At 37.7% G+C, this 16,313-nt stretch overlaps 1 protein-coding gene across 1 annotated transcript in view; it reads right to left on the reverse strand.

The window, feature by feature from the left end:
• LOC106084234 (acetylcholine receptor subunit alpha-like) overlaps nt 1-16,313 on the reverse strand; it is a 245,542-nt gene that overhangs the window by 51,093 nt on the left and 178,136 nt on the right. The window contains exons 6-7 of the mRNA XM_059361670.1: nt 2,574-2,742; nt 2,336-2,376 (exon numbers count right to left, since the gene is read on the reverse strand). Coding sequence (XP_059217653.1) covers nt 2,336-2,376; nt 2,574-2,742 — 210 coding nt within the window. The remainder of the gene's footprint in view (nt 1-2,335; nt 2,377-2,573; nt 2,743-16,313) is intronic.

The raw sequence follows: 16,313 nt of genomic DNA on the forward strand, positions 1-16,313 counted from the left end.
AGGTGTGAATAGGCATGGCACATTACTGACAAGAGAATATACTTACTTACTTTAATTGGCTATGACAGAACATATGTTTCACTAACCGAACGTAGAATAGCGTTATTCTCCATTAGCGTAAAATGGTTCATATACGAATAATCTTTCTCTCAAACACTCCAAGCACTGCCTCGTCTGCTTTCACAAGTACCCAACACGGATAGTATCAGTGTCTTGTATTGTGTAATCTTCGTCTGTCGAGAGGTGCTTTATCTCAAAACTGGTGTCATTCATTTCGGTTATGGCGGTGCCGTTGTAGATAAAGTTGCTGACTATCTCAAAGTTGCAGTTCCCAAATCATTCATTTCGTCTTATCTCCATTTACTTCCAGACCCATTTCGACTCTCCTTTGATTTTTTCAAAGGCTGCAGTCACTACTTCCGGTGACCGACCTATGATGTCGATGACGTCGGCAGAAGCGAGTAGCATGTGTTCTCTTGTGATTAGTGTGACATATTTATTCACATTTACATTTTGTACAATCTTCTCCAGCAGAACGTCTTAATTTTCGCAAAGAGAACATATGCTATTCGCCTATGCCGACGACATCTACAATATATTGCAGCCTTTGAAAGTATGGGAAGAGAATAATCGAAAGTGGGTTTGGTATAAATGGAGATAAGATAAAGTGAATGGCATCAACTACCACAATGTCCTATAGACCCGAGCACTTAAAGAATATGGAGAAAGCTTGGAACTACTACTTTGAGATAGTCAGCAATTGCGTTTACCTCGGCACCGCCGTGAACGAAACAAATGACACCAGATTTTAAATAAAACAAACAATATTGGTTGAAAGATGCTACTTTGGATGATAAGCATGGGTACTTGCAAAAGCATATGAGGCAGTACTTGGAGTGTTTAAGAGCAAAATCCTTAGCAAAATATATGGACCAGTTTGCGTTAATGGAGAATATAGTCGTCGTATTAAACACGAGCTGTATGACGACGAAAGCAAAGTTAAACGTATCATAATACAACGGTTGCTCTGGCTAGGCCGTGGTGTCAGATTGAAGGAAGAAGCCCAGCGAAGAGGTCTTTTGAAGGTGACCACAACAGAAGACGTAAAACACAATAACCAAAACTCCAATGGAGTGAGCAAGTGGAGAAAGGCATCTCATAACTGGGTGTTTGAAATTGGAGAACGCTTGGAAATCTATTCTACGTTCGACTAGTGGAATAAATTGTCTGAAATGGCCAACTAAAGTAAAGTATGGAGGAAGTGATACAAAATAAAAGTTCTTAACACATGCCAGCAATAAATAATTACATCTAAATATTAATATAGTGCTTGGTTTTCAACAGAGAAAATAGCTTTACTTGATAATTTACTTTTTCTACTCACCATTTATATCTCGACGACCTCACAAACTAACTGTTTATATCTCGTTAACGGTAACCAATTTCATAGTTAATAAAGCGTATTTTTTAGATCTTGCCAAGCACTTTCTTTAGAGCAAAATCATGTAAATCAGTTCAGGGGATAAAAAGTTATAACCCCCAAAAATTGGAGAAGTAGGGAGTGGTCAACTTTGACTCCCTGTATACCACCCTATGTTAAATATATGGACCTGAAAGCCTATGCCCTTAACTACGCTCATATCAATTGACAAAAAGTTCTGGAATTATTTCTACTTGAAACCACTGTGCTTCAGTTAATAGCCTGCTAATTTGTAGCTTTTAAATTAAAATCCATGTTAAATTCGAATATGGAAATTTATGTTAACTACCAGAAGCTTATTCTTTCAGATTTTATAAATTGACTCATTATGTATCAACATCGCTTCTACCTCTTAGAGTTCTCGTTATTTTTCATTTCAATTGCATGGCTTTTTTCCAGTTTCAATATGTTTTCGGTTCATATACACCAATAATGTTGCTGAGTCCGAACTCAGTTATTTTTATCCTTGTTATTTATAACACTCGGAGTTTGCAATAAATATGTATCTCTAACAACTCTAATGAGTATTTTATTGCAGGTTCCGTCTAACTTGCTTGCTCTGTCGAGTCCTTCCATTATCCACATTACTTCTCCCGAAAACGAAAGAGTTGAGCTATTTGATCATGAGTATCTACATCAACGGAAATGAGGGATTTCATTAATTACTGACAACATGCAACAGATTGATTTGATCGTGTAAACAAAAATTTTTATTCATTATTTGACAGATGTTAAATAACAAATGTTTGGACACATTTTTTATTCAACATCAAAAAAGTAAAGAAAAGCTAAGAAAAGAAGATATTTTTGTGCCGTTTTTGGTAAAAATCCTCTTGAATACATTAAATTTTGTACCGTTTAACCATATCGAGGCATTGAGCTGAGACTATGCCTCTCTGAAATACAAACAAAAACGTTTTAGAAATGCAATGCGCGAAAAGTGAAATTACAAGCTTCAAGAAATTTGGGCACATTGGCAAGATCCTCATCGCCACATTCTTTTGACAGAACGCCTTCAACATCATAACCCGATTCCATATTGTTGCGAATTTAGAAATAAAATTTAAAAGAATAATATTTTTCTTTAACTCACCTTTTCCCCACTGTCGGACGGCAGGTAAAATGTTAAAACTGTAAGAAAGGAAATACCCATACATGGTATAATGATATTCACAGTATAGAATAGTGTTTTCCGCCTCATTGTTATATTAAATGTTATGTCCAAATAAGGTTCATCACAGCAGGTGTAGAATTTTTCGTTCCTAAAAATATTAAAAATAATTATAATCATTGATGGGATCTATTGCGCGGAAGATTTCCGCATGGCTTATGTGTTGGTTCAAACTAATGTAATGTTAACAATATTTAAAATTATTCAAAAGAAACACTTATCAACATGCAAATAAAGCTCTAGTCACTGAACAGCAAATCATTGACTCCTCTCTCGTACAGACGCATTCATGGAAACTAATTAATGAAGCCTTACAATAGTATAATTATTCAAATATTACTTTTATTGTAACATTCCAAGTTTACCTCTTATGTTAAGTTAGACGTATAAACCCAGTCTATCTGCGGCCGTATTCACAAAACTTAATAAAGCCTCAAGATAGGTTTATGTGGCAGTTCTCTATAGGAAATCTGTCAAATAAACCTATTTCAAAGCTACCTTAAGTTTTGTGAGTATCGGTGCTAATGTATAATCCAGAGCTACGGTGGCGGATTTTACATAATTTTCTCGACTTCGACTCCGTGCTAAGTTCGACCGGGCCGAATCTTATATACCCTCCACCTAAGCGCAGTATCTCTTTATAGGCAAACAAAGAATATTGAATAAGAATATGCTATTGTGCAATATTTCACTTCATTCGGATAAGAATTGCGCCTTGTAGAGGTTCAAAAAGCAAAATCGGGAAATCGGTCGATTCAGACCATATCCGACACGTATGTTGAAGGTTATGAGAGAAGCCGTTGTACAAAATTTCTTCCAAATCGGTTGAAAATTGCACCCTCTAGAGGCTCAAGGAGTCAAGATCCTATATCGGTTTATAAGGCAGCTATATCAGGTTATGTACCGATTTGCGCCATACCTAGCACCGTTATTGGAAGTCATAACAAAACACTTCATGCAAAATTTCAGACAAATCGGATGAGAATTTCGCGCTCCATTGCCTCAAAAAGTCAAGATCCATAATCGGTTTATATGACAGCTATACCAGATTATGAACCGATTCGAATCATACTTAACACAGTTATTGGAAGTGATATCAAAACACAATGTGCAAAATTTCCGTCTCTTCGGATGAGAATTGCGCCCTCTAGAGGCTCAAGAAGTCAAGACCCAAGTTCGGTTTAAATGTCAGCTATATCAAATGGACCGATATGATACATAGCGCAGTTGTTGGAAGCTATACCAGATTATAAACCGAATTGAATCATACTTAACACAGTTATTTGATACCAAAACAATACCAAAACACTACGTGTAAAATTTCAGTCAAATCGGACGAGAATTGCGCCCTCTAGAGGCTCAAGAAGTCCAGACCCAAGATCGGTTTATATGGCAACTATATCAAAATATGGACCGATCTGGCCCATTTACAATCCCAATCGACCTGCACTAATAAAAAGTATTTGTGCAAAAATTCAAGCGGCTAGCTTATCTCCTTCGAAAGTTAGCGTGCTTTCGACAGACAGACGGACGGACATGGCTAGATCGACTTAAAATGACATGACGATCAAGAATATATATACTTTATGGGGTCTCAGACGCATATTTTGAGGTGTTACAAACAGAATGACGAAATTTGTATACCCCATAGGATGGTGGAGGGTATAAAAACTAAAATTCTAAAATTTTGTTAGAATAAAAAATTAAAATGTTGATATTTTAATACACTTTTATATTGAATTTTACAAAATATTAATATATGATTTAATTAAAGAAAAAAAACCAAAACCCCGAGCTTGAACTGAAAAGCATCAAAAAAATTTCATGAAAAGTTTTCTTAGAGAATCTTTTATTGAAATATTTCTTTAAGATATGTGTAGTCGTCAAAGAAACTTTTGATATTTTTTTTCTCAAAGATGTCACTGAAATTTAAAAAAAAAAATTTTATTAAAATTTTGTCTTAAGGACATATTTCATTAAAATTCTGTCTTATGTTCGTTTTTCACCGTTGAAAACTCTTTTTTACGCGATTACTTTTTTGAAACATTACGAAAATAACAATGATAAAATAACAATTTTATTAAAATATTACTCAGTACCATAAGTATAAGTATAAGTTTTTTTGCTTCAAAATCTATTATCTAGAAGAAGTAATCGACAAAAAGTATCGCGAAAAGCGAATATAGTACCAGCCTTTAAGATAAAGTTTCATTATGTTTTTGTCCTGGGAAAACATCAACCCTGTAATGAAAGTTACAACTGCATTTTTCGACCGGCTTAAATTGTCTGATTTATTATTGTATTTTATAAAGTCACTAGCCGAATCGGTCCCGCTCCGCTCCTGACGAACATCGGACAAAGCGGTGTTTATCCCCTTTTAATGTTGGCGACATTTGCGAGGTACAGTGCCATGCATGGTCATTTAAAAAATTGTCCCCAAAGGAGCGTAGCACTGCGGGACGCTGTTCGGACTCGGCTATAAAAAAAGGAGCCTTATCATTGAGTTTGAACTGGAATCGAAAGCACTCATTGATGTGTGAGAATTTGCCCCTTCTCGATTCCTGGTGGTAATTAGGGGAGGGATAGCAGACATTTCGACTCAAATATGGATATCAAATTCGTGTTGCACTTCCAAATCCATTTTATTTGACCCCCATATTGCCATGGCCGGTAAATATGAACCCTTTAGAGGTTGTTTTTCGTGCTGGGGCGGCCACCGGCGCACTGAAAATAGATATGTAATTAGTTCTTTATGCCCAACGAATAATACCATATTCGTTTTCTTGTCTCCAATACCTTTCATTTGATACCCCTATTGTGTCCATCGGACCACCTTCGGATATGGGTGGCGTTGTTGGGGTAAGGGGGAGGGTCCGCCTCCACCCAATATCTAAAAATTATATAGCCTATTCTTCCTTCCAGACAAACGTACACAATCTATGAAAATTTTAAGAAAATCGGTTCAGCCAAGTATCATATAGTCATAATGGGTCTAATGGCGTTTTTGAGGGGTGGCGAGACCCCCTATACTTCGATCTGATTTTGTATGCCAGATCCGAAATCTACTCCCGAATACCTTTCATTTGACTCCCATATTGTCCTTATCGGTCCACTTTTGATTTTGGGTGGACCCTCCACCGTTACCCCTAAAACATCACCCCCTTCTGTTATCAATAAATTATAAAGCCTATACCTTTTTTCTGACCATATTCGTAATCTACTCCCGAATATCTCTCATTTGAGTCCCATATTGTTGTGATCGTCAAATAAACCGCCCAGCCACCTTAATTTTGTGGCTGGGCGGCCCCTAGGTACATGAACCCAACTTTTAGTATGAAATTCGTGCTCTACTCTTGAATACCTTTCATTTGAATCCCATATTGTCCCGATATTGGGTAGTACTTTTAGGGTAAGAGGGAGGGTCCCCCTCCTGATATCAAAAAATTATATTGCCTATGTTTCCTTCCAGACCAACCTACACAATCTGTGAAAATTTCAAGGTAATCGGTTCAGCCGTTTTTGAGTCCATACGGAACAAACCGACAAACAAACAAATTGAATTTTATATACTGTATAAGATTAAAAACAAAAAAGTCTCAATTGAAATGGCAGCGTAATAGCCAGAAAATCTACTACATCGGACGCTTGGAGTTTCGACGAAGCTGATATCGGTAAAATAAATTAAAAAACTGGCTGCTTTCTGCATCAAACATAACTGCTGGTCTGCATAAAATATCAACAACTAACAATAACAAACCCAATCAGATGTTGTCATTGAACAATTCGCTAGCACCTAAAACTTTAGATTATTATAAATAAACAACAAGCGCTCAAGCGCAATCAACGTCCCCTGAACACTTGGAAAATGATTGTAAAAAACATTTGCCCCGCACAAAAATGAATCAAGACAAGGTTAGGTTAGGTTTAAGTGGCACTCTGCCATCAGACAGAACAGAACAGAAGAAAAAATATGGTAGAAGATGTTCCTACCGTTGAACCATCCAGATCGCTTTAAAAAGCCCAATAACAGACAGGTTCTCAAAGAAATGAGAACATAAACTGGAACTCTTTCTAACTGCTAGTACGGGACACACACAGAAGGTGTTCTATAGTCTCTTCTTCTTCGATGTCCTTACAGCTTCTGCAAAAGTCGTAGCTGGTAACCTTCAGTCTTTCAGCATGTTTTCCGATTAGACAGTGATCTGTCATGACGGAAACAATGACTGAGACATCTGTTCTAGCCAATGACAGCAGAGCAGTAGACCTCTTCAAGTCCCCCTCTTTGTGACCATCTATCATTCGTTGCCCTTCGGGCCTGGCCCTGAAAACTTAGCTTACGTGTCGCTAGAGGCATACCCAAAGATTCCAGTATCCCTGGAATGTGTAAGGTAATTCCTAGTGTCGCAAGCTTGCCTGCTTTAGAATTTCCTGGGATATCTCTGTGACCCGATACCCAGAACAGTTGAATTTTGAACTGTTCAGCCATCTCGTTAAGGGAGTCAAGACAATCAACCTGATATTTTCTCTTGGAGCAAATTATTTACTGCATGAGCAAATTATTCATATTTTCAAAATTATCGTTTGCACTGGATTGCTGCACAAAGGTCTAGCAAATATGGCAGAGCAAGTGGGTGGGTGCCTATATGGATTCAAAAAAGTATACAAAATAAATTTCATTTACAGTTACGTAAATTTATATGGCAACACCATTCTATCTGCTAAATTTGAAGGCCAAAAGTGTTTCTTTATTCCAAAATAACTAAATTGCACAAATTGGAAATATGATATGGAAAAATTCGCAGATTTCCTTAGAGAACTTTGACCAACATTTTGTTTGGTGGGTGATCTTAAAGCCAAAGTTGGCGAAGAACAGTAACTTGATACGTGATTTTCCAAATGTCAGCGCTGCCAGATGTTCTAAGGACAAATATATTAATGGTCAAGGCTGACAATTTTTAAATATGGTGGAATGTGTTGGAGGTATTTCAATCAATCGCAGAACTTTAAAGATATGGATGGAGAATTTACTTTTTGTGGAAGAATGGGTAACTCCGTAATTGACTATTGCATTTGCTCGTCCGATTTTGTAAAATACGTTGATACACTTGAGATCTGCACTAGATCTAGATATTCGGACCACATACCTCTCTGCCTTAAACTCAAAATTCCTGCTGACCAAAGCGAGAGAGATAAACTTCATTGGAATATAAAATATATTTCTGAGTATCGCTATAGACTAGGGACACTTGTCGACGATCACTGCCTTCCTGATAATAAGTCTGCAGAGGATCAAATTTGTATTTTAGGCATGAAGATCAGACAGGCTCACGCGAGGAATACATGTTTTTCTTTTTTTACTTCGAAACAGAAAGGGTTTGACTGGAAGTGTTATCGTTTTCACTCAACTATGATAAGGTGTTTGAAGTCGTGTAGTAGATATCATACCAACCACAATAGATTACTTTTTGTTTTTGTGTTTTTTATGACCAATGTGAATATTTAATGTTTTTTTGTTTTGTTGATGGGCTTTTTTGGTCAGGTTGAGGATTTTTTAAATAAAACAAATCGTTTTCATTTTTTCTCTCGACGTTTCGTTGGTTATTTTTTCCAACTTCATCAGGACAGAGTTTATTGAAGTTCCTGTTTAAAGTATTCTTGTATAAAGTATATGTTTTGTATTGCTTAGTTTTTTCATTTAGACTTACGATTAATTTTACATCTTCGTTGAATTACCTATATTACTATAAAAACTGGACACCACGACACAGAAAATATAATAATATAAATAATTGCACTTTGAGGGAAGTATATAAAGTCTAAACTTATTAGCCAAGAACTTCATCCACAAAGTTCTACTGTTAAGCGATGAACGTTTCAAAGCAGACAACATAAATAAAATACAACAAATTTTAAAACAGAACAATTATCCAATGGCATTAATAAATAATTTAATTCGCGACGTCACCAACGGATCCAAACGACCCCATGAAGAAAAAGCATCAACGACGAAAAAATTTTACAGTGTACCGTACATCCCTAAGCTTACCGACCGCGCATCTTTGGGAAATATCATACTTGACGAAAACTCAACAACAGCATATAAATCAAACAAAACTCTAAACCAAATATTCAGGAAAAAAGGAACAACAACCAAAACAGACAAACTCAAACTAAGCAACGTCGTATACGAAATTACGTGTGATGGAGATCAACAAGAAAAATGCAACAAAAAATATGTGGGAACCACCAGACGCACACTAGGCACTAGGTTGGCTGAGCACGAAGCCGACATAAGAAAAGGGAGACAATCGACAGCACTAGCACAACATATAAAAGAGAGCGGACATGCGGCAAACTTTAAGACAGTAAGAGTACTTGACAGAGAGAAAATAGAGAACAAGCGATACACATTAGAGAGCCTACGGATTCAACAAAGACTTAAAGAGTCGATAAACACCAAAGAAGACAAAGACAACACTAAGCTGCAGTATTCCATTGCAATAACTTGAAAACGACTGTTCTGTGATATTAGTAATAAGTTTAGACTTTATATACTTCCCTCAAAGTGCAATTATTTATATTATTATATTTTCTGTGTCGTGGTGTCCAGTTTTTATAGTAATATAGGTAATTCAACGAAGATGTAAAATTAATCGTAAGTCTAAATGAAAAAACTAAGCAATACAAAACATATACTTTATACAAGAATACTTTAAACAGGAACTTCAATAAACTCTGTCCTGATGAAGTTGGAAAAAATAACCAACGAAACGTCGAGAGAAAAAATGAAAACGATTTGTTTTATTTAAAAAATCCTCAACCTGACCAAAAAAGCCCATCAACAAAACAAAAAAACACAATAGATTACTTTATTATGCTGCCAGGACGAAATACTTGGAATTATGTAAAGCGAAAAAGCTTCAGTCGTACAACCTTGACTTATAGAATTTAGATAAGGTAAAGTGTAATAAGGAATGGTGAGATTTGGCGAATTCTTTTAAATTCATCTCTTTCAAAATCAATTTCATCTTAAGCAATGATGATTTCTTTCCGCACTTGAGAGAGACGACACAGTGAGTATGAGTTGGTGCATGCCCAATTTTGTAGATGAATTTCTAGATTCTCCATTTTAGTACTACGAATTGAGCGCGGTTATTAACAGCCTATATCTTACGAATTTTACAAATACGTTCCTCCAAACTTCATAAAACTGCATCTTAAAGCTTTCAACAATATTTTTCTTTCGGAAACTGTTCCGAACTCATTCAAGCAGTCGATTCTAATACCCCTTTTCAAGAAAGATAAGGTTTGCGAACAATAGAGGACTTTCCTTTATAGATTCAGTTGGTAGGATTTTTACTAGTTTATTGCTGAACCGTATGGTTGAATGGATTTCGGAATGGAATAGTATAATGAATGAGTTTCAGTCTGGTATTCACAAGGATTATTCGACGATTGATAATATACTCAATCTCGTTAATATTATCAGTATTAGGACATTTGATAATAAACGGACCTACGCTTTTTTTTGTAGATTTTTCTTGTGCTTTCGACTTAATACCAAGGAACAGTCTCTTTCACAAACTTTCCTATATTGGTCTGTCAGCAAAGATAATACGACTTTTTATGCATCTCTATGATGACATCTCTATGATTCTCTGACATGTTCACAGTGCAAACTGGAGTGGAACAGGGATGTATACTGAGTCCTATGTTGTTCTCTCTGTATGTTAATGATATTTCAGATGCCCTGCCATGTGTAGCTGATACTAATCTTAACATCCTGCTTTATGCAAATGATATTGTTTTGCTGTCTGACAGTCCTGAGGATCTTCAGAAAATGATTGATGCTTTGTTTAGGTATTGCTTACTGTGGGACTTGAAGGTGAACTTAACAAAGTCTAATATTGTGATCTTCCGCAAGGGTTCGAGACTCTCTGCTGATTTAGAATGAACATTTGGTGATGAGGTCATAGAAATTTTTAACAGTTATGTTGATCTTGGGGTTGAACAATCATTCCATCTCTCCTTTATGACACATATTCACAAGAAGTTTTCTGCATCAAAGATGGCTTTAAATTCTTCCTTGGGGGAAGTACCTTAATCATCGTGGAATTTCCAAGGAAAATAAGATGGGGATATTTAAAATGAAGATGCTGAAAGATTATAAGGGTTTTTTGTCAAGAAAATGCTATACATTCCTCCAAATACTCCGAACTACGTTTTACATCTAGAAATAGGGTATGATATGTATTCATCGACTTTAAAGTCGCACTTTAGATATATCGATAAAGTACTGAAGCTTGGCTTATTTGAAATTTTGTCTTAAAAAATTCGCTTAAAATTTTGTATTGAGAAAACTTATATTTAAAAAGGAATTCAGTGAAAATTCTTTAAAAGAAATTGCATTAAAGTTTTGTTTAAACAACTTTATTGAAATAGCTTTGTCAATGTCATATAAACTTTGTCTTACGAAAAAATTTCATTTAAATGATTCTTTTTTTTAATGCAAATTTCAAGTTTTTTTTTATACCCTCCATCATAGGATGGGGGTATACTAATTTCGTCATTCTGTTTGTAAGAATATATATTCTTTATCGTCATGTCATTTTAAGTCGATCTAGCCATTTCCGTCCGTCAGTCTGTCTGTCGAAAGCGCGCTAGCTTTCGAAGGAGTAAAGCTAGCCGCTTGAAATTTTGCACAAATACTTTTAAGTCGATCTAGCCATTTCTTTCGAGGGAGTAAAACTAGCCGCTTGAAATTTTGCACAAATACTTTTTATTAGTGTAGGTTGGTTGGGATTGTAAATGGCCCAAATCGGTCCATGTTTTGATATAGCTGCCATAAAAACCGATCTTGGGTCTTGACTTCTTGAGCCTCTAAAGGGCGCCATTCTTATCCGTTTGACTGAAATTTTGCACATGGTAATTTGGTATCACTTCCAACAACTGCGCTAAGTATGGTTCAAATCGGTCTATGTTTTGATAAAGCTGTCAAGTAAACCGATCTTGGGTCTTGACTTCTTGAGCCTCTAGAGGGCGCAATTCTTATCCGATTTGAATTTCTTTTCTTTTTCGAATTGGCTGACATTCTACAGAAGTCTCCACCATATAATTTTATTGTGGTCCGAACCGAACCATATCTTGGTATCGCTCTAATAGCAGAGCAAATCTTTTCTTTTATCCTTTTCTTGCCTAAGAAGAGATGCCGGGAAAAGAACTCGGCAAATGCGATCCATGGTGGAGGGTATATAAGATTCATCCCGGCCGAACTTAGCACGCTTTTACTTGTTCATATTTAACAAGTGAGGATGGACTAAAGTTGTCGAAATTAAAATTTGCTTTAATTTGATGTGTAGAATTTCGACCAAAATCCGTACATATGTTAAGAGTCAGAGAGGAAATCTAAATGCTAAAAACAGATAAGCTGGTTGATAAATGCGTGTGCAAAGCCGATTTCTATAAAATTTCTCAGTGATCAGAAAAGTCATTAGACAAACATTCGTGCCTAATTTCGTGAGGATCGGTTATCAAATTACCAAAATATTTCAGGATTAGTTAGGTTAGGTTAGGTCGGACGAAAATATATACGGGTGCAATATCTTAATCCAAACCGATTCCGATAAAACTCCGTATGTATAGGAGGCTTAAAACAAAATTCCGAGACATTTTAATGAGAATCGATGATAAAAAAATTGCCAGATTATTGCAGTATAAGTCCAAATAGGACGAACATACATAAGTGAGCTATATCCAAATCTCATCTGATTTTGGCGAAAAAGCACGTGTTTTATGGTAGATGTAGAAGAAAGCGATGTGAGGAGACCGATTCATAAATGCACTTGCAAAGGCTTTTGAAATGAAAATCGGATCACACATACGAATCGGGCGAATATATGTATGGAAGCTATATTTAAATCTTAACCGATTTCTTCCAATCTCAAAAGGCTTCATCTAGGCCAAAAAGATGTCTGCATACAATTTGAAGAAAATGGGATGTAAATTCAGTCCTGTAAATTCAGTCTTTCATTGTAACTATGTAACGTTTCGCCTCAACTTATCAAACGGTAGCCATAAAAGTAGTATTATTGAATGTAGCTTTGTTTATTGTAAAATCTTAGAAACTTCTTCTATGGTAAAATTACCTTTCTTTTGTTGTAAAACCAAAAAACTTTAATGGCAAAAGTGTTTCGATAACCGCAAACGATTATTCGTTTAACGAATAATAATTATTCTCTTGTGCCTCTCCAACTAGAGAGAGAGGGTGACTGCTTAAACATATAGACCAGTGATGGATACACAGAAAAAATAACTCTTAAAAAAACCATTATTTTATTCCAGTATTTTGGTAGGCTCCGTTTACCATTTTCAAGGCTAGATAGATTTAAACAAAAAAAACATAAACTTTAGTAAAAGCAAATCACACAATAAAAACAGAAATGCACTAAGAATCTTTAATTAACTATTAAATTTTATGAGTTGTTAGACAAACTATTGTCTGTTGGCAACTGAATGTTCTCTTCTGAATGTGTGGCGATATACCTTTGCGCAGCTTTCTATGTCTTTTTTGAAATTCATTCTCTCGTCAGGTGGTAAGTCGATGAAATGCAACATCTCGAGAGTGAATCTTCATCAGTAATTGCTCTCTTGAGCCAAGATGTCCAAGTCGTTGAAGTTTGGCTTATGACCTGTCAATGCACAGTGTGCTGCTAGAGCAGTTTTTTGCTCGATTGGTCAACCCTTTTTTTTAGTTTCGTCATGGTAGTGCCAATATATGCCGATATATTGGACCCCGGCCGATACGGGATAACTATTAGCACCACACAGGCTGGAACTTTGAGCTCTGACTTGTGTGGTGTCCATCGTTATCACGGGAAGCTTAGCTGAAAGCCACCGTGCGCGTCCACAGGTTGCTGATGGCGGAAAGCTTCGTTTTTATGCGGAAAATCTGCAAATGCGGCCGCGGGCAGTCAGCGATTTTCGAGAGGAGAGTCTCAGTGAGGAGTCAGGTGGAACTGGCTCTTAATTAAATACTGAGTCCCAATGATACTCGAGATGACAAGGCGAGTTATTGGCGCCTTCAAATAACCAATGGCCAACATCAGCGTTTGTTCCTAGGTTAGGGGGGGGGGGGGGGGGGGGGGGGCTGGCGGTGAGCGTCGGATCTTAGAGCAAGCGGCTCGCCACAACGAGAGATACGTGTGCAATCCCACAAAACTCATGTGGTTGGGGCGCTGGGCCAGTAACCCGTCCCCGGACAACTGAGAACTACTATCAGAAACAAAGGAATATTAAAAACGGACCCCCCAACGTTGACGACCCACGCAAACGAAAAAAGGACCATGATTTGAGGATCTGCACCTGGAATGTCCGCACTCTTTATAGAGAAGGTGCAGTATACGCGCTGGCGGATGTATTAGAAAAGTACAAGGCAGATATAACCGCCTTACAGGAAGTGCGATGGACTGGGAATGGCGTCACTACAACACCAAACGGTGACGAACTATACTATAGCTGCCATAACGCGAGGCATGCATTTGGCTGTGGATTTGTGGGTAGTCGGAGACTGAAACACCCTGTCTCCAGCTTTACTCCGGTGGATGAGAGGCTAGCCACAATCCGCATAAAAGCCAAATTCTTCAACATCAGCCTCATTTGTGCCCATGCCCCGACGGAAGACAAAGACGAGCAGACCAAGGATATCTTCTACGAGCGCCTAGAGAGAGAATATGACCGTTACCCCGCCCATGATATTAAAATCGTTCTGGGAGATTTTAATGCGAAGATAGGAAAAGAAGACATTTTTCGCCCAAAAGTCGGAAAGTTTAGCCTCCACGAGATAACGTCCAGTAAAGGGTTTAGGCTGATAGATTTCGCCGCGCCAAAAAACATGTTAGTCAGTAGCACCAGATTTCAACATCAAAATATTCACAAAGCCACATGGGTGTCACCCGATCAAAACACGAGAAACCCAATTGATCACGTTGTGATAGATGGAAGGCATTCATCCAGCGTGTTAGATGTACGATCGATCCGTGGAGCGAATATAGATTCAGATTATTACCTTGTTGCAGCAAAGGTTCGCACCCGTTTGAACATGGCGAGGAAAGTACGATTTGACACTGCACGGAAGCAGGATATTGAAAAGCTGCAAACACAACAAATGGCAGCGGCGTATTCCACTCGACTGACCCAACTGCTTGATGAAAGCACTCCTTGTTCCGATGACATAATGGCGCAGTGGTAAATTATTGCCCACTCCATCGATACCTAGAGTGTCGAGATGCTACTGAAGCCAAGAATGCGGCATATAGAGCAACCCTGCAATCAGTAGCAATGCGCCAGATGAAGGAGAGGAGAAAAGGAGAGAGGAGAAACGTCTATTCTGCAGAAAGAAAAAGGAAATGGAAAGACGTGAGTGTGAGCGAATTGAGATTTACAGAAGTCATAATGAAGTATGGAAATTCTACCAAAGAATTAAACATCAAACCGATGGCCTTGGTGCAGGCATATCCTCCTGTAGAGACAAAGAAGGAAATCTGGTAACTGACACTGATAACATGCTGATGATATGGAAGAACATTTTACCCAACTGCTAGTGTCCGACGTTGGCGGTGAAGAGGATACCACGGAACCAATCCTGATGATGGTATAGAATGTTTACCTCCTAGTCAGAATGAGGTCAAAGTAGCAGTGACCCGACTATAAAACAACAAGGCAGCAGGAGCCGACGGGTTACCCGCTGAACTATTTAAGACTGGAGGCGAGACGCTGATAAGGCGTATGCATCAGCTTATCTCCAATCTGGCTAGAAGAACGCATGCCCGATGATTGGAACCTCAGCATACTATGACCCGTACGCAAGACGGAATGTGCCAACTACAGAGGAATAAGTCTCCTCCCCATCGCATACAAGATACTCTCGAGCGTACTGTGTGAAAGATTAAAACCTAAAGTCAATAAGATAATTGGGCCCTAGCAATGCGGCTTTCGACCTGGTAAATCCATCCTAGACCAGATATTCACACTGCGTCAAATCCTGGAAAAGACCTGAGAAGGATAAATCAACACCTACCATCTCTTTGTTGACTATAAAGCCGCTTTCGATACTCCTTTACGTTCAAAGGTATTTCAAGCCATATCTGAATTTGGTATCCTTGCAAAATTAATAAGACTCTGCAGGATGACACTTGCTGATACGCGTTTCTCAGTAAGAATAGGAAAGAATCTCTCCGAACCATTTAATACCAAACGAGGTTTCAGACAAGGTGACAGCCTATCGTGTGATCTCTTTAATATCCTGCTGGAGAAGATTATACGAGATGCAGATGTGAATAGATATGGCACATTAATCACAAGAGAATACATGCTACTCACCTATGCCGACGACATCGATATCATAGGTCGGTCACCGGAAGTAGTAACTGCAGTCTTTGAGAGAATCGAAAGAGAGTCAGTGAAATGGGTCTGGCAGTAAATGGAGATAAGACGAAATGAATGGTTTCAACTCCCAAAAAGCATTGCACAACCGAACAGATAAAGAAAATGGAGAAAGTTGGGAACCAAAACTTTGAGACAGTCAGTAACTTTATCTACCTCGGCACCGCCGTAACCGAAACGAAGGACACCAGTTTTGAGATAAAGCAAAGAATAATACTGGCA

The sequence above is a fragment of the Stomoxys calcitrans genome, chromosome 2 (assembly GCF_963082655.1).
Source record: "Stomoxys calcitrans chromosome 2, idStoCalc2.1, whole genome shotgun sequence".
NCBI classification, from domain to species: Eukaryota; Metazoa; Arthropoda; class Insecta; order Diptera; family Muscidae; genus Stomoxys; species Stomoxys calcitrans.